Consider the following 24,128-nt stretch of genomic DNA (forward strand, 5'->3'; position numbering starts at 1 on the left):
CTTTGGGTAACTGGATCTGTAATGCAATTCACTGTCACTCACTTTATATCCATGTAAGGAACTGGAGCTCTTGATAATACAGCTCTAGTAGCTTTGATCTAGCTTACAGGTGGATAATGACTAATAGCTAGAGGTCTAGTTCTACACTCTTCCTGGAGAGCCTGCCAAAACACAAGGCCGTTTTATGCCTCTACCATTTTCTGCCCCCAGGTAGAAGTAGCAGAAACCAGCAACATTTGAGGACATACCTCTCCTTCTCTAGCAGGGAAGCAGGACAGAGGGAGCCTAGATGACACAGATCCTGCATTGCCAGGTGGTAGGTAGAAATGTCAGGAGAGGAGAGGGCAAATAACAGAACCGTGGGAGGAAGAAGTGCATGGCTGAGCTAGATATGTAGGTCTTAAATGGATTATCGGAATGAGATAAAGGAAAACCCTGGGAGCTGAAATGCAGAGCCAAACAGGTAAGACACACCAGAAGAGGCAAGAAAGGGGAAGAGCAAGTCAAAGAGGACAAATCAGGTATCTCTTGGAAAATGCTGGAGGTTAGGAGTCACTGTTCTGTGTTGGGTTTTAGAATCTCCTCACACATATTTACATGGATAGGGTGAGTCCTGTTTAAGGGATTCTGGCTGGGACAAGATGACTTCCTAAGAGACTGACTACAAAAAGCAGAATCAAAGGATTCAAAGCAGCCTGTGAGCAAGTGACAGAAGAGGGCAAGGGCATTTTTTAGAGAAAGTAGAGGTCATGGGCAGGTGCTTCCTTGGTTCTCTAGTACGCAACCCACACACTCATCTGTTACGCCCTCCTTCATTTCCTTTGCTCTGGCTTTAGAAGCGTTGGCTCTCCTCCTCCCAAAGCCACTCACCCCATCTTCTCCTGCCTCCTTTGAGACTTTGCTCCATTGCTTATCCTTCTCATATTTCCAAGATTTCCCTTTCAGCCCATAAATGCTCCTAAATCTTTGCGAACAAATCCAACAAGCACCCTCAAGCCTTACTTTCCCTTGGCCATTGTCCTCCTCTTTCAGTTCTTTCCCAAACTTTTGGACCATTTCTGTTCCTTTCCTGCCCATTTCCTTAATTCCTACTCAAGCCTCAACAGTTTACATGCCCCTCACTCTCCAGGAAGTTATCTTACCAAAATCATTATTGGCTACATTACTTGCCAAATACGACTGACACTCTTTAGTATCTCTCTCGATTGACCCCTCCCTAGTGTGTGACACTACTGAGAGCTCATTTCTTCCTGAAACTCTTCTGCTCCTCAGGGGATTCCATGGTCCCTTTCTATTCTGGTTATCTTGCTAGCCCTGACTGTTGCTTTCCGGCTGAATTCACTGGGGCCTCTTCTTGTACTCGCCCATTACAAGCTGGTGTTTCCTGGGGCTCTAGGCTCTACTTTCTTTTTCTAACTCTCTGCCTTTTCCCTCAGTAATTCTGTCCATTGCCATGGTTTGCAACATGCCTTTAGATACTGGCAACACATCTGTCTCTATTTCTAGCTTCCACTTCCATCTCCAAGTCTGAGTACCTGGTTTCCCTGGGTATTACCTCTGCTGCACACCAACTCCTCCTGTTGATTTACTGAGGTATACAAGGGTTAAGCATACAGGGTGATGAGTCAGACCGCCTGGGTTTGAATTCCAACACCGTCACTTACCAAGCTTGAGCCAAGTTGTTTAACCTCTCTGTACTCCCAGGTGTAAAAGAGAGACAATAACAATATCCACTTCTTCATTCCAGAATATACGAGAAATAGGAAAATCTCTGAGAACAATGTGTGTAAGGCAGCATCTAGCACAGAGCTCAACACATGCTGGCTACTGTTACCAAGTCCTGTCTTGTTTGGGACTCTGCTCAAAACTAGCCAGGAACTTGAGTGATCTTCCTCATCTTTTCTCTCCACCCATATCTACTAATCACTGATACTCGATTTTCTCTCTTAAAGCTTTTTTCAGTGAGCCTTCACCATTCCCCATCCCCCAATCTCACTGCTCTGCCTTAGTTCAGGTCCTCATCACTTGTCACTGGAACTGATGGTACCCTATTCAGTCTCCCCACCTCCAGTCTACACCTCCGTCAATCCGTCCTCTAGGACCATGGTCAGAGTTAAGTTTTCTAAAACACACATCTAACCATGTTACTTCCTCATTGATTTTGTAGCAGCCTCCTCCATTTCCTACCACAGAATTTCTCAAAGCGTGCACAGCAGAATCACTCCTGGAGTTTCAAAGTTCAGGCTCTGACACTCTACTCCAGACCTACCTGATCAAGATCTCTAAGACAGAACCAGATAGCTGCATCTATAAGTTTGGCGATTCAGATATACGTGAAGCCGTTCAAGACCCATTTCCTACTTTTCTACCTCATCTTCTGCCGTTATCCACTTTGTACTTCAGCCCTCCAGCAAGAGTGGGCCATAGGTCGTCCCCCAAATCCACCAAGCTGCTTTATTTATACTGCTCTGGTTTTGAAAAGGCAGCTGAGGCCTTTTGAAATGCTGTTCACTTTCTCATCCCCCTGGCACACTCATTCCTCTGCATCTTTGAAGTCTTCTTCACCATAACCACCTTCTTGGCAAATCTTACTTTACTTCTCTACAGTGCTGTTTCTTAACCATTTGCTTGTTATCATTTCCTCATCCAAGGAGCCTTTTTAGATACCTTTTCTTAACTGGCCACTCTGCACAATTTGCTACCACAGATAGACTGAACATTTGCTTATGTACTGTGACCCTTTCGAGGGCCATACACCCTGTAGCATCTAAGTTTTTTGTCTTCTCCCACTCCCTCTAAGAATCAGTTTTTGCTCTGGTGGCAGACGTTGCTATCTGAATGGTTTTTGGTACTGGTCTTCTTAAGGTTCACCTTTGGTTTCCATGATCAGTCTTTTCTGATTCTCTTCCTTTGACCATTTCTTCTTAAGATTCCTTTGTAGGCCTTTCTTCTTCTACCTGTCCTGTAAACACTGGCATCCCACAAGGCTCAGTATTTCTTTTGTTTTCCATATTATCCTATAGATGCTTCTCAGGTGATTTTATCTATTTTCTTAGTTTTAATTACCACCTATCATGCTGTTGACTCCCAGATAGGTATCTTCAGTGGAAACAGTTCTGAGCTCTGGCTTCTTACTAGTGCAAGTCGGGTTCACAGATTGGCAGCATTTAGTATCATCTGGGAGTCTGTCAGAAGTGCAGGTTCTTAGGTTTCACCCCAGACCTCCTGAACAAGATCCACATTTTATCAAGATGCCCAGGTATTTCATACATGCATTATAGGCTCCAAAGCCCTGAGCTGGACCCAATTACCAGCTCTCTAGCAGACATCTTGAATTACATGTTCCAGAAGCACATCAGTTCTCATCCCTACTCTTCCTGGTTAATGGTAACCAAATTTACTCAGTCATCTACACAAGAAATCTAGATTGCTCCTTCCCTATTTTTGGTTACCATTTCTATCTATTCTAGCTACTAAATGGCTCTTGAATTTATTCTCACTTCAATGCTCATCATCACTGCTTTCACCTCCATTTGGGTAGATTATTACAGTCAAGTCCTAATTGATTTCTCTATTGACATCCACCCCCTCGCACTCCCCACCAGTTTATCTGCTGACTTGCTAGCCTCTCAATCCTAACATGCAAATCTGATCATGTTACCTCCTCCTGGCTAAAACTTCCTTCAGTGATTTATCATGGTCCAAAGCCAGGGTTCTTAACCAGGGATCCATCCATTCATACACGGGCTTTAAGAGAGTCTTATGCTTTCTGAAGTTACAAGGAAAATTTTGCATATGTACACTTTTCTAGGGACAGTATACATAGCTTTCATCAGATTTTCAGAAGGTCTGTGACTGAAACAGGTCAAGAACCACTGACCTGAAGGATCAAGTTCAAACTTTCTATCTTGGCATGTAAGGACCCTTTACACCTCCCCCATCTTACTTACAGTCACTTACCTACAGGAGTTCCAGCTTTAATTACAGACTTGGAAGTCCCCTCAGCTTTCATGCCTCTCTGCCCCTGTACATGCTGTTTCTGGACTAACCCTCAAGTTATCTACATGGCCAGTAGATGGTGCAGCCTGGATTTGCACCAGTGTCTTACTTCAGAGTTCACAGTTATTCCACTCTACAGTGACTTGTCATTTTCCACTGTGTCCTAGTATATACAAATAAATACACATACACTGAACAAGTTTCGTGAAATCCACCTTGCTTTCAAAAGATGTTGGTTGCAGCCCACTGAATTGATACCAGGTTCTATTAAGGAGCTGAAACTCTCAGTTTGAAAAACACTGCACTAGACCTTTGCTGATACAGGAAGTTCTTACTACTGAGAATTAATTATCTTAGTCCCAGAAGCATTAAGGTTTTGAAGTTTCCTAGGGATGCAAACGCTGTCAATAGCATGAAAGTACTTGTTAATGAATCAACCACTTCTGTCAGTCCCCATTCAAACAAGTTACACCTCTAAACCCTAGCACCTATTCCTCCCCATCTATTCGATCGCTTTGTCTTTCATGGATACATCAGTGAACAATTCACTGAAAATCTATTACAAAGTGAAATTACAAATCTTACAAAAGGATGCAAGATACCATGAAGTCAACACATAAAACTGGCAAGGACCAGTTTACAACTGAAGAGGAGAAATATAAATAAGGATAAGAATAAGGATTTAAAAAGTGGTTCGAAAGAGAGCGATTTGAATGCCAAATGATTAAGGAGAAGCGCTCAGAAAAAACTGAAAAAGCCCTTGAACATTTTGTCAAAATCAACCCTCTTAGTGATCATGCTGTAAAAATCTCACAGAAAATTAAATGTGCCATCTTGAAATATCATGCAGTTTTGTTAGAGAAATTAGGCCCAAACAAAATTTTATTAAAAGAGACAAAATAAACACATTTTGATAGTGTTTTAGTCATTCCAGTTAGTATGCTAATCAAGTCCTGCCCTCTCTGTTATTTACTCAAAAATTTTTGTCCCCTTTTCAAATAGATTCACTTGGTGGTCTTCTGCCTGGTACCAATTGCCCTCAAATCATAAGAACTTCCTGTGTAATCCTTTGTTCCCTCATCACCTGATATACAGCAGGAGCTTAATAAAAGTTTGTTAAGTGAATGATTCAGGGATGGCCTTCTCCTCCCTATTTAGTCTCAGTTTCCCCTGATCCAATCGGCATATTGCCACCTTCTCTACAATTCTTCAGTAAATCCCCACTGGCCCCAGAAAAAAAGTCCAACTCCTCAGCATGCTGACAAATCCTTAATAATCTGCTCTTGCTCTATTTGCTCTCACATCCTGGCCACATTTAACTCTTGTAATTCTCTATAACTAATTCACCGTAACTACTTGTAATTCTCTCATACCTCCCACTGCCATTCTTTTTATTATTCCCTCTGTTTGGAATTCTCTATCCCCACCGAAGGGAAGGCAAGCTCCTTCTCCTCCTTCTGTATACTCCACTACCTTGCACTGAATTGTAGCATACACTGACCATATTGTGTCTGTATTGTAACCACTTCCCACCTTGTTCCAAGCTGTTTTTACTATAAAACGTTCTACTGATAAAACTAATATACATTAGAGAAAATACAGGAAAAATATAGGAAATAGAAGAATGATGTGTGTGTGTACGTGTGTGTGTATACCTCTTTATCTCTCACAGCCTCATCATCTTCACAAAGTCATTGGTATCATTCTGTTTATTTCCTTCTAAGAGTTTTTCATAAGCATCTATTTTTTACATGACTAATTGGAGTTAATGTGCAATGTTGTAGCTACCTGCCCTTTAAAAACAAAGCCAACATTACAAAATAGGCATTTTTTTGGTTACATAGGCATCCTAATTATCACTTGTTAATGGTTACATAATAGCCTATCAAGTGATTATCTTACAGCATACTATCTAAACATTCTGCTGTTGTTGAATATTTAGGTCTCCCTCTTTCCCCTACCCCTCCACTTTTTTTTGGCTATTATAATTAAGAGAGAAATTACCATCTTCATACACACAGTTTTCCAATAGTTTTGGATTGGTTTATTTCCTTAGAACAGATTACCGAGAGTAATAGATATGAGTTGAGAATCTTTCTTCTTTCAGCTCAAATTTGGGAGGAGACAAATACATACAGATGTATATTATGTTTCAATCTCCCTTCCTGTAATTTTAGTAATGCTAAATATTTACTCATGTTTATTTACTATTTGTTTCCTCTTTGGTGACTTGTTCCTGTCTTTTGCCCACTTATCTAAATTTCAGTGTTCTAAAAAATCAGTTAAAGGAAAGATTTTATTATTTTTGGGGGGAAGAGATGAGAGTGACAGGGAGAGAGGGAGAAATGGAGAGAGAGTGGGGAGAGAGAGAGAGAGAGAATCCCAAGCAGGCTCCATGCTCAGCACAGAGCCTGATGCCGGGCTAGATCCCACAACCCTAAGATTACAACCTGAGCAGAAATCAAGAGTTGGAAGCTTAACTGACTAAGCCATCCAGGTGCCCCTAGAATAAAGATTTTAACCCTTTGTAGTATTAACTATTTTTTCCCTCTTCTTGTCTTGGTAATATTTTAGCTGTAAAAGTGATAAAATCTCATTACAGAAATTTTTCAAACTACAGAAACATAGTTTAAAAAAATTCATCAATAATTCTGTCACCCTGACATAGCCACTATCATTATTCCCACTGCTTTTTTAAAAAAATATGTGTGTGTTCTACAAAGTTGTAGTTGTGATGTGCATACAATTTAAAAACCTGCCTTTTCATTAACACAAGTCTTTTTCTGAAATGCCTTATACAGTCTTCACAATAATCATTTAAAATAATACATAACACTCTATGGAGCAGATTGACCATTTCCTTATTACTACATATTCATTTTATTTCTAATATTTCTGTTTCACAAAGAACACTGATAAGCACTTCCACGCAAATAGTTTTTTTATATTTTGACTGTCTTCTCAGGAGTAGGATTAAAGGGCATTGATCCTATCCCTAAAGTAGACAGCAGGCACTAATATACCTTAGCTACCAAGTTACTTTCTTAAAAGGCTGAAACAAACCATGCTCTTACTAGCCAACTGAGTACCATGTTTTTCAATTCTGGCTTAAAAAGGGGCTACCTAGTTTAAATTTGCATTTCTTTGACCAGTAGCAATGAACACTGCCCCAGGCTTTTCCATGGTACTTAAACGCCTTTGTAAATTTTCTCTTCACGTTCTTTGCCCATACTTCTTTTTATACATCATACCACAGAAGTGACTTAGGAAATACAAACACACTTTGTCATATTTATGTCAAATATGCCTTTTTAGTCTGTATTTAGATTTTGTGTTTTAAATGGCCACAAAACTTTTAAAAGTGATTTTGGTTTTAAAATTTTATGCAGCTAAATTTGTTGAGCTTTCCCTTTGGGAGATTTTTTTTTTCCTATTACTTCCTAAGTGTAAAAAAACTATTCTCCATGAGAAGCTTGATAAATATCCATTCATTCTAGTTTTTTTTATAATTTGCTTTTTTTACATTGAACTGTTCAATCTAGCTGCCACTTATTTTAGTTTATTATAGGAGATGAGGGTATAAATGCTACCAGCTGTCACAACATCATTTACTGGATAATCCTTTCCACTCCTATCCACTTGCAAAGCATCTTTTACAATAGACTGAATTCTTATATATAACAGTCTCTTTGGGGAGTGTAGTATAATATCATCTGTCTCATCTTATACCAGCAGTACTGGTGTTTTCATTAGTCTAGTTTTGTACGTTTAATATCTAACAGCATTAGTCACTCATCACTCTTCTTTTAAGGAATTTCTTTGAAAATCATTGTTCTTTAGTTTCCAAATGCAATTATTTGCTGTCTTACCTCTAAGATACAAATTTTGTGAAGGCTGGATTGGTTCATTTCCTTAGAATAGACAAGAACAACAGTACAGGGTCATACAGGTAGGAATATTTTCCCCACTCTTTCAACACCATTTCCCAAAGTTTTCAAAAAGAATGTACCAATTTCACTGTAATTATGCCAGCATGAGGATATTTTGAAGACTTTTTTTTCAACATTGGTAAGGGAGAAAGATACCATGCTTCAATTTTTATCTCTCTGCTTATTAGTGATGATAAACATGTGCTTGGCATACAGTAGGTGCTTAATCAGTGCATGTTGAATGGCTAAATGGCATGTATGAATCTATACATGTATTTAGGGATGTCAACGTTTAAACAAATATTGCGCTTATGATAGATAATGCTGGCTAGATGTCGGTTCATGGGCTCAATACCTGTGGTCCCCCTGCAGAGACATTCTAGAAGTGCCAAGAACCCCCTAGAATTTGGACCTGAATTGGGGAAAGCCCTAGAAACTCTCTGTAATTTATATCCACCACAATTTTTGTCTGTTTCCAGGTAGGATCAGCTGAAAACTGTCTGAAACAGTTAAGATAATACCTACCTACACACAGCCCAGAAGCAGCCATGATTGGCTCTAGATAGAGTATGCTTCATTTCAAAGCAAAATAGTGAGAAGAAGTGGCAGGTATCTGGGTAGTCCACTGGAAACTGACCCAGGCCCTTGCAGGCCTTAAGCAGGGAATTTAAGTATAGAAGATCCTCCAGTGCCCCACACAGAAAGCAGATCTGATTAACAGGATCAGGCCTTTTCCATGAAAGCACACTGCCTTTCTTCTCAACTGGCTAAATGCAAAAGGGAATAGAGGTCCTTGGTTCAGAGAGGCTTGTTTTTTAACCCCCTCTCCCACCTTTCATCTGTAGTTTAAAGGCGAGAAGGTTATTTACTTATTTATTTTAGTCCTAGGGATCACTGTCTTTATTTTGAAATTTTTTAATGGAGCAAGAGCTAACAAAGGTAGGTAGTTTCTCTTTGTTTCTAAGGCCACATAAAACTCATTATTAAACACTGGTTCTCTCTGCTCCATCACCTCAGTAGTAGATTCTAGTAGTAAACTTTCTCAAGGACTTCCTTGGTCATGAAAGCCTTTGATATGATGAAAAGAATTCCATGTTCTTATCTTAACCTCCATATGCTGAAACTGTGCTCAGGGTTTTAGTCTGAGAAATAAAGCGCCATTTTATCTGGACTCAAGAGCACCAAACATGATCAAGCTCATGGCCAACAGTATGAACAACTGGCGTGTGAAAGATATATCACCAGTTACTACCTCTGCTGCTTCATTTCACTCACACAGCCCATAGAGCAATTCAGAGTTTTAAAAATTCCTCTCCTCCAGTCTGTATTAAGTACTACCCACATAGCAAGCAAAAGCCTATCAAGCAAGATGACAAATGCCGTCCCCGCAGTCCTTGTCACACACAGGATGGAGCTGTTTGAAATGTCAACATTAAACTCCAAAAGGACTTCTCTAGCTCCAAGTAGCACCTGAGAACTGCTGTTTCAGAAGCCCTTTCTCCTGAGTGACACTTAATTCTCTCAGTCAGTTGCCACTTGCCTTGGAGATGGCAGCAAAAGCTTCCTTCTTGATTTGTCAGCCTTTTATTTTAAATCTATTCTCATCAGTTTCCCACCTATTTGGAAATCTGTTTGCCACCTCTTTCAAGGACCAGCTCTAAAATGCACCTCTCCCAAGACTTCCACGATTAATTTCTGCATAGCGCTAAAATCTCAGCTCATATACATATTCGGTTGGTACCAAAACTGATGTTGTTCCCTAATTATTCTAGTTCTGTGAGTGTCTCTAAAGCATAAGTCCCCTGAAGACAGGGGAATTTCCAAAAAGCTGGGAAAGGAACATAGAGACTGTCTAGTTAGATCCTTCGCCCCCGCCCATTTTCCTGATGAAGAAATTGAGTCCTAGAGAGGTTACTCTTTCCAAGTCAGTTAGCCAAGTCTGCAGAAAAACTAGGCACAAGGCCCAGGTATCCTGACTTTGAATAGAGTGTTTTCCACTATATTGTGTCACCTTCTTCTGCTCCACTTGTATCTCCTCAGAATGCCTCGTCAAGTGCTATATTTGTACACAGATCTCTCAGTGAATGCCCAGACAATAAGCAGAAGAGTTTACATAACTGAGAAACTGACCCAAGGAAAGAAGCAGAAAGCAGAAAGGTAATTTTCTTACTTCTTTGCATGATGCCACCCTCCGGACCAGTTAATTGCTACTTTGCACATTCCATCAATCAGGCATTGGGCAGCTGTGATAGTGGCCCCTCCTACAGCTGCTGCGTAGTCAAATATTCCTTCAGTGGCTGGGCAGTCATAACCTTCGGGCAAACATCAGAAGAGCTTGTTACAAGATGAAGTGGAGAAAGAAGAGGTGTGATACTGTGATTTACATAATAAGAAATACCCCTAGGTGATCTTCATCCGCCACGTCTGACACTCAGCTCCTCTAACTGTGGGAATTTCCTACGTGAGGAGAGCAGTAAAGTTGTCCCTGTTGTGTTAATGAGGTGACTTGTGGATCACACCTCAGGATCAGGGTGGGGATGAGCAGTGGGGCAAACCAGGTGATTGGAGGTTGGAATTACCAGTTCTACCCCCTGACCTCCTCCTGTGAGAGGAAGGGGCTGGCGATTCAATGACCAATGGGCCAAAGATTCAATCAGTCATGCCTATGTAATGAAGCCTCCATAGAAACTCAAAAGGCTGGCTGGGAGAGGTTCTGGTTTGGTGAGCGTGGAGATGTGGGGGGAGGATGATGCCTGGAGAGTGCGTGGAAGCTCCACACCTTTGGTTATCCCTTGCCCTATGCATCTTTTCCATCTGGCAGTTCTGAGTTATAGTCTTTTACCATGAACCAGTAAGCTAGTGAGTAAATGGGTTCCCTGAGTTCTGCGCCCTGTCCTAGCAAATTCAACCCAAAAGAGGGTGTTTGTGGGAACCTTCTGATTTATAGCCAGTCAGTCAGAAGCACAGGTAACAAGCTGGGCTTGTGACTGGCATGTGAAGCGCCGAGCAGTCTTGTGGGAGGGAGCCTTTAACCTGTGGGACCTGATGCTATTGCCAGGTAGACAGTGTCAGAATTGAGTCGAATTGTAGGCCACCCAGCTGGTGTCCTGAGCATTGCAGGTGGTGTGGAGGGAAGCCCCACCTCCACACATTGGAACTGGATTTAGAACCCTACTGGGAGTAGTTTGAGGTGCAAAAACAACATATATTACCAAAAAGCTACTGTGCTAACATCAGCTTCCAAATGAGAGATAAACATCTCCAATGTTTGGCAAAGAATTTTTTGAAGTGTTGGAACTAGAAAAGCTAAACCTTCAAGATTAGTCACATCCTACAGATGGAGAAACTGAGTCCTGAGAGGTGATATGTCTTCTCTATGGTCACACAGAGCCAGGCCTGGGACCCATGTCTCTTGACTCACCCATTTCCCAGACCAGGGTTCTACCAAACCATGGTGTTTCTCTAGACTAGCCTATTGGCCACCTACAGTTTTTTTTTTTTTAAATACAACTGTTCAACCTCAAGCAGGGTTGAAAACTTAGCTGGAACATAAATATGTACTCAAGTTAAAATATAAGGTCATGGGACAGTTACATCAGCATACATGCAGCCAGACCCAATCTGGGCACTACTATTAGGGCTTCGGCAACTAAAAGATCTTCCCCCATCTGACCCACCATTCAGTTTTGCTCAATTCGTATGGTTTGCTCCTTAAGTGAGATATGTATATCTAAACTAAGAGATTAAAATGGTGGTTAACACATTAGTTCTTAATTAACAAATATGAAAGACCATCATGCAATCATAAAATAAGTGGTTACAATTTATAGATGGAGGTCATCTACCTCCCATCATTACCCGGTAATGACTTTACCTAGCCCATATTCTATGGAGTCTGGATGATCGTCATCTCCTTCTTGGCTGACCTTCTGGAGATGCTGCAGATAGGCATCAGTGTGGAAGGTGGCCATCTCCTCCATGGAAGCTACTTTGGGCTTAACTATCCTAATAATAACAGAGAACAAAGAGAGGTGAGTGACTCAGACCCAGAGTATGTCAGAAACTGGAAGCAGGAGCCAGCAGTCTGAGCAGAAAATACAACTCCCAGCTTCCAGTTCCAGTGGGCTGAAATATAGAACACCTTCTGTTCTCCTACTGCACCATCTAGTCCTCACTTCCTCACATCTATATAATGATTCCATTAATAGGGGTGAGAGGGCAGATCTTCCCCCTGAGTTTATAGGTAGGTTAAAAAAAAAGTGAGTAATTATATTCAAGTTAAACAGATACTGGACCAACTTCACTCTGTGAAGTTACAACTTGCATGACAAACTAGTAGGTGGAGATAGTCTCATTTGAGTCACTTCCTAATTGGTATATATAATCCTTTCAGCTATATTTTTACTTTATTATTTTTTTACTTATTTTTTTAGAGAGGGAGGGAGAAAGGGGGGAGGCAGGGGGGAGGGTCAGAGGGAGAGGGAGAGAGAGAATCTTAAGCAGGCTCCAGGCCCAGTATGGAGCCCAACATGGGGCTTGATCTCACAACCCTAAGATTATGACCTGAGCCAAAATCAATACTTAACTCTGTATTTTAACTTTAGTAGGCAATTGTATTTTCATGAATTTTGAATTTGGAGCCAAAGAACTGGGCACCTCTTTTTAACTCCGTACTTAACAGCTTCTCATCTATAAAGTAGGGAGATCTAATGGGACATATGTGAAGACTAAATGACAACATGAAAATGCTTTATGGATAACTATCATTATTATTAATATTAAAAGATTGAATGTGGCAACTCAAAACATAAAAGTTCCTCTACCTGGTGTGCCACATATACCTCTGAGAGGAAAAAGAGAAGGGGCAAACTGGTTGGAACTGGGCTTCACTCAGAAGCTCTCAATCAACTTCTCACAACAAGTGACAAACAGAAGTGACTGAAAGAGGGGCACCTGGGTGGCAGCTGAACATCTAACTCTTGGTTTCGGCTCAGGTCATGACCTCAGGGTCGTGAGATGAAGCCCTGGGTCAGGCTCTGTGCTCAATGGGGAGTCTGTTTGAGATTCTCTCTTTCCCTCTGCCCCTCCCACCACTCTCTCTCCTTTTCTCTCAAATAAATGAAAAAATCGTTAAAAGAAAAGAAGCGATTGAAAGAATACAGGGTGACTTTAAGCTTACAGCAGGACTTATCACGTCTAACCTCCAGCTGCCTACTCCCCATCTCCTCTCCCTGACTCTGCCATTGCCACTCAAAGGGTAATCTATGGACCAGCAGCAGCAGCACCTAGAAGCTAATTAGATATGCAGAACTTCAGTCCCCCAACCCCGCCGCCGATTTCCTGAATCAGTATTTAACAAGGTGATTCATAAGTACATTCAAGTTGGAAGAGCAATGACCTAAGTCACAGGGAGGTAGCAGTGTGGTGGTTTTTTATGTTTGCTGAATGGGAACTCAGCCATGAGTTTTTCATGAATTAATATGATCATAGAGGCTACTAGTATCACAAAGCAGGTCAGAAAAATCCTGTAGCCCAGTCTCGAAAAAATCATGTATAGGGTCAAGAGCCAAGGATTCCTGCTTCTCCTTCAAGAAAATATGCCTACATCCTCAGAGGTGACAAATTTGCACATTAAAATATAAATGCTACAGTTTCTTGGACCATGTTTCCCAGCCCTAATAGGTATCTTTTCTATCATCCTTCCTCTTGTTTAACAAATATGGAAAGCCTCTCTGCTTAATAGCAAGGGAATGGGACAGTTTTGCTTTGCACTGATTTCTTGTTTGTCTTAAAGTAACTTTTGAAAAGTTAAATAACTGTGGGATGCCTGAGTGGCTCAGTTGGTTAAGTGTCTGCTTTGGCTCAGGTCATGATCCCAGGGTCCTGGGATCGAGTCCCACATTGGGTTCCTTGCTCAGGGGAGAGTCTGCTTCTCCCTCTCTCTCTGCCTGCCTCTTCCCCCTGCTTGTGCTCTTTCTCTCTCTCTCTCTTGCAAGTAAATAAACAAATAAAATATTTTTTAAAAGAAAAGTTAAATAAATGGAAGGCATGTAGTTCTTATGTCTAACACACATACGGGTTAAAAAAATATGGTACTCCATAAATGATTTTGTTAATAATAAGAATAAAATTTGAAAGCCTATTACACAAACTTCTGGGAGATAAATGAAACATACCACACAAGCCTGTGCAGACACTCACCTATTTGGCCAGACAATGTCACAAATAATCCTACAAGACAGGGTTATAATATTTACTCTTATAAAGATTAACAGCAAGCTCATTTTTTAAAAAAGAAGCACTTAACTCTGAGTTAAGCACTTAAAAGAAGCACTTAACTCAGAACTGTTAGCTGAGTTCTGGTCTGGTTGCAGTTTTGCTTTAGTCTTGATTTGTCTCCAGGCTTACTAGTAGCTAATAGTTTGGTGGTGGTGATGGGGTGTCTAAAAGTCTGAAGTTGAACACACACCCTCACATCTGGCTTGGAAACAAATACACACAAACCCCAGAACACCTCCTAGCCAAACATCTATTCCCCCCCTTCATCGGATGGGTTTTAGTGTCCTAATGTACTCTCCTCAAAATCTCCACAGAGCACCTATCCCTAGAATACTCTCCCTTCCAGCAACAAAGTCTTATTTCTAATGGATCTTAACTACTTCAGGCATTTTTCTTCAGGTCTTCTTAATTCTTCAAGAACTTTCACTAGGTTACAGATAGATTACAAACACTGATTACAAAAAAATTGAAAAAAAAAAAAAGACTATTCTCCTAATTTGCTCCACTGTGAAGTAGGACATTAAGGTTAGAACACTTAGGTTCGGGGCTCTTTTCATGAAAGACAACTTACCTCATTTGCTTATGCAGTGCATATGCTTCAATCAAAGAATGTACCATGCTGGCCTAAAAACATCAACAAAAAAGAAAAAAATAGCAAGAAAAAAGGGCAGAATACAAGTCTCTTAAATGTTTAATTCAGAGAAATACCATCGACTTCATCATCCTGAACAAAGAAACTAACTTTTAACCCTCGTCTTTTTACTTAACAGTTACAATGCACTTTAGACAAATTGCTAAGGCGAAAGCTACCGGGCCTTGCGGAGGTAGGGGAACATTTCTCTCCTGCAGCGTCTTCCCCACTTCAGGGATCCCTTGTAGTAGAGACACCAACCCGTCAGTGCCATCCCCTCCCCCGCACTCCTACCTCAACCGATGCATTGGACGCCCCGCAGATAAATGCTGCGCTCTCAGAAACTACAAGGGAACACTTCCCCCATCACCTGGTGCAGCTGCCCAAATTTCTGCTGATTTTCCCCAGCCCAATCCTCAACCCCTTCCTAATGCATCGGGTCCAAAGGCCCCCACCCCCACCCCAAAAGCCCACGGTCTTTTCCCCCCACCTCTCTTACCCGTTTGGGGACTTTGGCCAGGGAGTCGCACATGCTGACATACTCGGGACTGTAGATGTAAACTGGAGGCAGCGACTGCCCACTGTCCGCCGGTTCCTCCGGCTCCTCCATCTTCCAGTTGCAGCCGTTCCGGAGCCGCCGTCTGGATCCGGCTTTTTTCGGACTCAACCCGGGCTCCGGTTCCTGCTCCTCTGAACGGCCGCAGCGGTGCTCCCTGGTCAACATTCCCTCCTATTCGCGCTGTCGCCAGAGACACTGTCCCAGCTCCCCATCCAATTGAAGGAATGCATGGGCCTTCCCAGGCCAGAACCTCTTCATTTAGTGACCACGGCTCAAAAACGGGAGGCCGGCAAATATAAAAGCCCAAATAGCAGCCAATTAGGATCAATATTTTATGGCACAAATAAGCACGGTCAAAACTAACCATCCTTGTTGCCCTACGGGGCCATTTGAGATGAGGTCAGACCAGCTTTAGAGCATGCTGGGAGATGTAGTTTTGAGGGGTTCGGGTAGCGGAAGAGCCGGGCTAATTACTAAAATAGCCGCGAATGTGTGTTAGCGCTTAAAAAAAGAAAAGAAAAGAAAAAAGCAGGCTCAACTCTTTACGCATCGTTTCAATCTGCAAATACAGCCATATAAATATTTAAAAACGACACAGTTTGATCATCAGGAGCCCAATACCACCGAGCTACATTAGACAGGCTTTTGGGTGAGTGTGGTGGCGGTGGCGGGGAGGGGAGGGGGGCGGCGGGGAGGGAGGTGTGGGGGTGTGGGACTAATTAATGGTGCAAAGGGTTGGGAAAGTTTGCATAGTAAATTCTGTACCACAACTTTAGTTTATTCCTTTTCATCATTAATCCATGTCCATGTAGGAGTTAACAATATCAATAATTTACTCTGGCAAAGCCCAGAGCACTTTCCTAATAGGCTGGACGGTACTCTGGAAATTGCTTTGTAGATTTCAATCAAGTAGTGATGTCAAATTACTCTTTGAAAATTCATGTGGAGTAAGGGGGTAAGCAGATGCTTTCAGTGACGTTTGGGAACTGCAGCTCCCCTTTGCTCCCTGCTTTTGCTTCTGTAACTATACAAGGGTTACTTATATATTTTAGGTTTAGTGTGAGGGTCTACATTAACAATATCCTGAAGCAGTTCTAGAATTATCATCAGTATTTCTGCATTCCTGGCAGCCCCTATGATATGATGCAAGCTGGCCAATGCTCAAGCCTCCACCTCTCACATTAACCTGAAGTGACCTAGGAACACCCCTCAGACAATCCAATATCCTTACCTCCTTTAAAATCTAGCTTGCTTTTTTGACTCTTTAAACCCTTATAAAGCATTGTGATATGCACTTGGATATTTTATCTCATTTCATTTTGCAAAAGATGAAATCCTATGAAGGATGTTGTAATATGCCCATTTTACAGAGGCAGTTTAGAGAGAAAAAATAATTGTTCAACATCACACACTAAGCAGAAAAGCAGGAATTCAAAACCAGGTCTGCCTGACACCGAAGCCTTTGAACATTCCCTTTACTATGTAAATAAACTTCATTCCTCCAGGATGACTCTGTGTTAAATTTAACTTTGCTCAACCCTCTATTTAGTATTCCCTGAATACTTAGCATTCTGGAAATATTCTTCCCCCTGTGATGTGTTCTTTAACTTATGCTTCTTTTATATATTCCCATAGCAACTAGTTCAAAGTTCTGTGATCATTCAGTCATTCATCAAACATTTATCTGACGTCAGCTAAATGTATACTACAGCTAAGGGTTCAGTTCTCAATATGAATTACAATCTGATCTCTGCTCTCAGGGAATATGCATTCTTGTAGAGATGAGAGAAATACACAAGAAACTGTATGCAATGCAGCAGAGTCAGATAATGAATATAGGATGCTTATATTATTTAATAAATAAACATTGAGTATTTAATAAATGGCAACTAGGATTCCTACTCAGTGGCATTTGAGATGGTCTTAGTGCGTGGATAGGATTTTACTTGGTGGGGATGAGAGCCAGGGGAGGACACACTGACTAGAAACCACACATGCATAAGCAAAAACAATAAGGAGACCATTTCTAGTCGAGTAAAGGGACTGGATCATGAAGTGTTTTTTTTTTTTTTTTTTTCCCATGAAGTGTTTTGAATGCCCACTTCATTCTGTGGAAAATGAGGAGACATTTAAACAGAAACCTTAAAAAAAAAAAGATATCCACAGCAGTGGCAGGTAGGAAAGATTAGTTATTGAAAGACTAGAGGCAGTCAGAGTGTTCCAGTGGTCCACATAAAAAGTAATGGATGGTTCAAACTAGGGTATGGGCCACAGGAACAGAGAAGCCACTACCCGCTTCCCCCACCCCCCATCCTGGATTGTCATCTCTCACACGGACTTTCTGCAGTATCTAACAGGTTTCTACTTGTACTCTTGCAGAACTACAATCCAGTCTTTTTGCAGCTACCAGAATGAACTTGGGGGAAAAAAGTAAATCAGATCTTGTCACTTTTTAAAGCCTCCCCTACCTTATGATGACAATCTTTTGAGCCAGGAAGAATAATGTAACTTTTGGGAGTGCCTGTTTGTGGAAGTTAGGAGGAGAAAAAGATGCCAGAAAGGAGACAAAAAAGAAATAGTTGGTTGAGAACAAGTGTAGTACAGTTTCACAGAAATCGAGGGATGATGTTATAAGAAGGGTTATAAAAAGGGAGAGGTAGTAAAAACGTCATTGCCATTAGGAGTTCACTGATGTTCTCCAAACAAAACAAAATAAAACAAAACACCAAAAAACCAAAAAGCCAAACCAAACCAAAAAACTCTACCGAACACCACAAGGCAGGGGAGGAAGCCAGACTGCAAGGGTTTAAGGATTAGTGTCAAGTGTAGCTTCCTCTTTGAAGAAATTTAATTGTGGAAGGAAGGAGTTAGTATATCAGGGGATGTAGAACCCATGAATGATTGTTTTTAGGACAAGAGAAATGCATATGTTTACAGACAGAGGGGAAGGAGTCTGTGGGGCTGGCTGTAAGAGTTCACTGAAAGGTGAGATCATGACAGGTTGGCAATATAAACAAGAAATGAGATTTGCCCTGGGTCTTCATGGATAGGAAGTGAGAGGAAGAGGGCAGGATACAGGATGGCCAACTGACACCCTAAAAATCTAGACCAGAAAAAGATGACATGAAAATTGATTGTTCTTTGTATTCTTTCAGATCCAGCAGCAGGTAGCTGAACACTTCAATGCACTTCTAAACTGGAAACAGTATCCTCATTTGGCATACAATGTGGCAAGATGATTCAAGTACAGAGAAAGATAAATTGTTGCAATGGGGCTCTGAAATTGGCAGCATATTCTTGCAGCAAATCTGGCAGGGTGGCAGGGTGGCTGGACCCTTGTTTATGATTAAGATGGAGCACAATCCATGCCACAGGTCCCTAATCTCAATTTGCCACATGCTTAAGCCCCAGATGGTCCTTAAATTGGGAAGAAAACCCTTCTCAAAGCACTGGATTTGTAATTGGAAGACTTTAAGTTCAAAGGAAGGAGGTTGAATTTTGGCTCCAAAGTTTACTGCTGTGGTTACCCTGGGTAAATTCCTTGACTCACTCTCTTCAACCATTATTGTTAAAGCTAGTTTTTGAACCAGCAAGGTCAGGTTGGGCTGTGCCACTTCTTTTAGTGATCTCTCCTGTTTTCACTTGCTAGCAGAAACAGGCAGAAGGGGAAGCAAACACGTTACAAAGGCACTACTCCTCTGGCTACCTTCTTTGTTCATTTCTGTCCATACAATCTGCCCACCGATGCCTCAACTGTACTTAACAGACTGACCCTTGTTTTAATGTCTTTTCCTTGGAGAATTTCATTGTTGAGAAGGTGAACTCTAGAGTCAGACTGCTTGGGCTCAAATCCCAGCTGTACCACTCACGAGCTGTTTGATCTTGAACAGTTTGCTTAAGTTCTCAGCACCTCAGTTCCCTCCTCTGTAACATGGGAATGACAATGGTCTCTAATCTCACATGGTAATTGTGAAGATAGAATAAGGTGGTTCATACCTGCTGCCTTATAACAATGTCTGGCATTTGGTAAGCACTCATATATTGGTTATCATCCAAGAGATATTATGCCAAGTATTCCCTAATTTGGAGGAAAGTCTCCCCGCACTGTTTCCTTACCCCACACCACTACTCCAAGTGTATTGCTTGTGGTTTGAGAATAGGTCCTTGGCTTTGAGGCCTAGCCTTAAAAGAAATCAGACTTCTGCTAAATATAGGGCAACCATATCATCCAAACTGGGACACTTTTGAGAGTGACAAAGAGTGCTATTAATAATTATGCCAGGACAACAGGCATAAATGGAGACTGTCCTGGGCAAACCAAGCCCTAAGGTCACTCAGGTTTAATAGGAAATGAAGACTAAATGTGGACAACACTGTATTTATCTCCACTGCATTAGTGGAGATACCTAGTACCTACACTAATTGGGAAGTGCAATGGGGGATAATAGAGGTTTTTGTGAGCTGTGGCTAAGAACAACAACTTTTGCCCCACCAGTTGCATAAAATTCCCACAGTGTAGTAAAACCTAATTAACCAGGATGGGACTGGAGACTGGTTCATCCTTACTGAATAAACCCTCACTTGTTACACAAAGGTTAATAGGTAGTATAAAGAAGATTCTGCCAAGTATTTATAATACTTAGGAGACCAAATTATCTTTAAGTACCCTCCAGTGGTACAGAAGCACCATTTGCACACAGTTGTAATTCTGAGTAAAAATCAGTCTTATTCATTCATCAGAACAGGTCCTCTATCATTATGATGAGCTCTGGGTGTTATATGTAGTGATGAATCACTAGAATCTACTCCTGAAACCAATACAGCACTGTAAGGTAACTAATTTAAATAAAAACTTGGGGAAAAAAAAAGAACAGGTCCCTTAAAGATGTCACTAAGCCCATTTTAATTTAGTGAACCTAATTTTGAGTGGGTATGTGTTTGAAAGATAAAAGTGCAATTCTTTACATATATTATCTAACATGTTATATAATGTATAATATAGGATTTCTGTGTTAATATTATTCCACTTTGACCCAATTAGTGAGCTTTGGCTGTACTGTACAGTTAAACAGAGTATGTAAAAGAGAGCCACCAAAGAAACTCCAATCACAAAAAAACACATAAAATTTGGCACACTGGCATCAGATGTGATTTAATTGGACATTCCAATTTTTAATTCTATTTTCAAAACATAAGAGCTTTAAAAAAAAAGGTCCAAGGTGTCTTTTAGTACCACATGTTTAAAATGAAGAAAACACAAATAGAGTTTTCCAAAAAGTTGCTTTCAGTGTGAAGTAGCACTGTATGGAGAGCATAGTGATGGGTTAGTTCAGGCAACTTAGCTTAGCAGGGGAGAGAGTGGCGGTTTTCACCTGGTGCCACTCCAGACGTACTTCCTGTGGTTTGTGCATGCTCGCAGCCAGTGAAAAGACCAACAGTTTCAGAACAGGTTGTAAATTCTCTTTATCAGCGATCAGAAAATCACGTGATCCGAGAGCTACGTACTGTGTATTTCCATTTGCTCTAAGAGACCTACTAAAGAGGTCAGCCATCCTCTCCCATTTCCACTATCTGTTTTCTCTCACCCTATTTCCTCTGCTCACTTATTCATGTATTCAAAAGATTGTCACTGGTTCAGTGAGAATTGTTTAAAGTGCTCCGTGTCCGCCCCCCCCCCCATCCTTGGAGAAAAATCTGAAAACTCTGAGAGAAAGGAAAGGATTGTGTAGGCAGTTACTTGAGTGAAAACAGGGAATTTAAGTAGAGTTTTTACACATAAATAAGGGGAAGGAGAGTGCTATGGACTGAATATGTATCTTCCTCTGATATTCATACCTTGAAGTCTTATCCCCAGTGTGATGGTACTTAGAGGTGGGAGCTTTTCGAAGGTAATCAATCAGGATTAGATGAAGTAATTTCGTCCCATGACAAAATTAGTGCCCTTATTGAGAAGCAGAAGATATGAGAGTACCTGCCCTGCCCATCCCTTTCTCTGCCATGTGAAGACTGCAGGAAGGTGGCCATTTGCAATCCAGGAAGATGGTCCTCAGCAGGTGCTGAATCTGCTGGTGCCTCCACCTTGGACCCCTCAGCCTCCAGAGACTTGGAAAAATGAGTGGTTGTGGTCTAAGCTACCCAGTCTACTGTCTTTTATTACAGCAGCCTGAACTAAGGCGGAAAGTTAGGAGAAGCATTCTTCAAACAAGGCTACTTTAACATGGGACTAGGGAAAATGACTTAAGGAGCCCTCCATTACCCTGGGTACGTCAGCCTGGAGGCCACGGTCACCCCCCATCTATGTAACAAACACGTATTTACATAGTCTGCCCAGTGTAGATACAGAGAGATATACAGACACATCGAAACTACTTATATTTAGAAAAATTGCCATGTATGCTTAGACATGTACCCAAATATAGGCATTTACAAGAAACAGATAGAAGCCCACAGACACCAAAATACGCATAGCTACGAACACTAACTAGAATCAGTGAGTGAAAATGCAAGTGAGGAATTTCAGAACAGATAGGAAGGCAGGGAGTTGCTGGCGGGTCTAGGGCTGGATGCTGGAGAAAGTGAGTAGGCGAGTGAGACAGAGACACAAGTAAGGACCACCAAGGAAGGACTGCTTGGTAAGGCAGCTGTAGACTGGACTGCCGGGTTCCAGTGTGCCAAAGACAGAGACTTCAATTGCCATGTGTGCTGTGTGTCAGCCCACTCTTCATAGACAAAGGTTGGAGCACAAGGCTCTCTTCAGGGCAATAACCTACTTCTGATTCCTTCTCTACTCCCGTGGTGTAAGATGCCACACAGGCATCTTCTCTTCTCCTTTCCTTTTGGGAACTGGGCTCCTGGCTCCCAGGTTATTCTACATTTTCTGCTACAAATACATCTCTGAGTACCAGTCATCTTCACATGATGTGACTTCTGTAATTAATACAGAAATTCTTAAATATAGATGCTGCACTTGCATTTTTTGATATTTCCCCAAAGGGAGAGTAGCAATTATGTATGCAGATACAGAGAAGACAAAAACAGGGAGGATAATTCTATACAGAAAGGAGTTCACCACTCTGTGGGAGGCAAAATGTGAGTAAAGAAGGAAACAACGATCTGGTACTCTCTTTTCCCCAGAAAAGGCACTTAGAATAGGTATTTCCAAGATACGGCAGTATAAAAATCCAACAATTCAGGGTTTACCCACTTGGAAGAATGTCCCAAAGCAGCCCCCACTCATTCACACAATAAACCTACACATGAGAAAAACCAAACTTCAGCAGTAAATTATTATTGATACCTGCTCTCCAAACAGTAGTTAGAAAACTATGTTTGTAACAGATCTAGAGAATAAAAACACATGCAAACTCTCAGGAACTGTGAAAGAATTAAGGCCTAGGACGGAGAGCCGGGGGGCAGCATATCCCCCCAGGCCATGGTTCACTTCTAAAGCAATTAGTTTATCAGAACTTTCCGCTCTTCTTGGGTGGGATGGAATGGAAAAGGGCAGGGGAGGAGTGATCAGGCGGACATGCTTCAGTCTCATGCACGATCAATGGAGGCAGGAACCAGCTGTCAAAAGGCTCCCAGCAGCAAGGGCCCAAAGGCCTCACTGCATGGCGCAGATGCTGTGGGGCAGGAACTCCTGCACGTAGGTGGCAGCTGCCTTGGAGAGGTAGGTCATGGTGCCAAACCTGCCACTGGGTGCACTGTCATACAGAAGAGTACAGATGCCAGACGCAGGATCCTTGGCCAACATGGTGTCATCGGCACCGAGGGTTTTCTGTTTGGTTTTTAAGGGTGGGAGAACACAGGGGAAAGGCAAGATTACTAATCCTACTGATTAAAGTCCTGATTAGGATAACTCAGAGCCTCCTCCCCATTGCCAACTAGTTGGGTCTTAGGCTGTTTAGGTGGGAAGGGATCAGAGTTTGGCACAATATGTTAAATATGAATTTCTGTACATGCAGTTTTCACTAGGTCCCCCAGTCCTATAGCACTGTTTGTATTGATTGCTTAGAATTCTTGAAAGTTAAAGATAACAGTTAATTAAATGAGTTGTGTCTGTTAAGTGTCAAATGTTAATAACGACAAATCACCCCAGAAGGACTTTGGTCTGAATCTTTCTAGTACCACTGATTTCAACCCATATTATTTTATCTTGCATTTGATCCTGATTTCTTTCCAAGTCAACTTAATTCAAATAGACTGTAAGCTTTCCAAGCTAGAGTTTATGCCTAAAAGGGATCACATTTTTTCTTTTTGATATGTGGACTAAAAGCAATCCAGAATATTTAAAATTAGGACTGTCCTGGAAAATAAAAATAATTTTGATTTCTTTTGCATTCCCCCACAGTGCCGAATAAAACGAAACACCTATTAACACATTTTGGAGATCTTCCTATTGACAACAGTGCATGGCCTTCACCTTAGTATTCCTACTCTTCATCTAGGAAACATTTGGAAAGCTTTCAATAAAAAGTTTGCATTTCTTAAACGGGGTTAATTTCCTGAAAGAAGATCTATTGAGAAAAATTTTAAATGTAGAATTAAAAGTTTCACTTTAATATTGTCCTATAGGTAAGTAGTGAATGCAAAAACAAAACCAGGGCAAAAATCAAACCTCTTTTCCTTACTAGTCCAAAAAAGGATATGCTATCCCACAGTTTCTTACTAAGTCCTTCTTGCTACAGAAAATCAATTGATAAGAATGAAATATGATGAAAAGCATAAA

At 41.3% G+C, this 24,128-nt stretch overlaps 2 protein-coding genes across 11 annotated transcripts in view; both read right to left on the reverse strand.

The window, feature by feature from the left end:
* HDAC8 (histone deacetylase 8) overlaps nt 1–15,865 on the reverse strand; it is a 221,868-nt gene extending 206,003 nt beyond the window's left edge. For 6 of the 8 annotated variants that reach the window (XM_032331391.1, XM_032331392.1, XM_032331398.1 and 3 more), the window contains exons 1-4: nt 15,338–15,865; nt 14,779–14,831; nt 11,803–11,933; nt 10,099–10,240 (exon numbers count right to left, since the gene is read on the reverse strand). In XM_032331391.1, the coding sequence (XP_032187282.1) occupies nt 10,099–10,240; nt 11,803–11,933; nt 14,779–14,831; nt 15,338–15,562 (551 nt within the window). In that variant the 5' untranslated portion in view covers nt 15,563–15,865. Of the gene's footprint in view, nt 1–7,920; nt 8,696–10,098; nt 10,241–11,802; nt 11,934–14,778; nt 14,832–15,337 lie in introns of those variants that run through there. The other 2 variants (XM_032331396.1, XM_032331393.1) reach the window with 2 other exon arrangements.
* Nucleotides 15,866–20,538: 4,673 nt separating this feature from the next.
* PHKA1 (phosphorylase kinase regulatory subunit alpha 1) overlaps nt 20,539–24,128 on the reverse strand; it is a 150,786-nt gene continuing 147,196 nt past the window's right edge. For all 3 annotated transcript variants that reach the window (XM_032331389.1, XM_032331388.1, XM_032331390.1), the window contains one exon: nt 20,539–23,177. In XM_032331389.1, the coding sequence (XP_032187280.1) occupies nt 23,004–23,177 (174 nt within the window). In that variant the 3' untranslated portion in view covers nt 20,539–23,003. The remainder of the gene's footprint in view (nt 23,178–24,128) is intronic.

The sequence above is a fragment of the Mustela erminea genome, chromosome X (assembly GCF_009829155.1).
Source record: "Mustela erminea isolate mMusErm1 chromosome X, mMusErm1.Pri, whole genome shotgun sequence".
In the NCBI taxonomy this organism is placed as follows: Eukaryota; Metazoa; Chordata; class Mammalia; order Carnivora; family Mustelidae; genus Mustela; species Mustela erminea.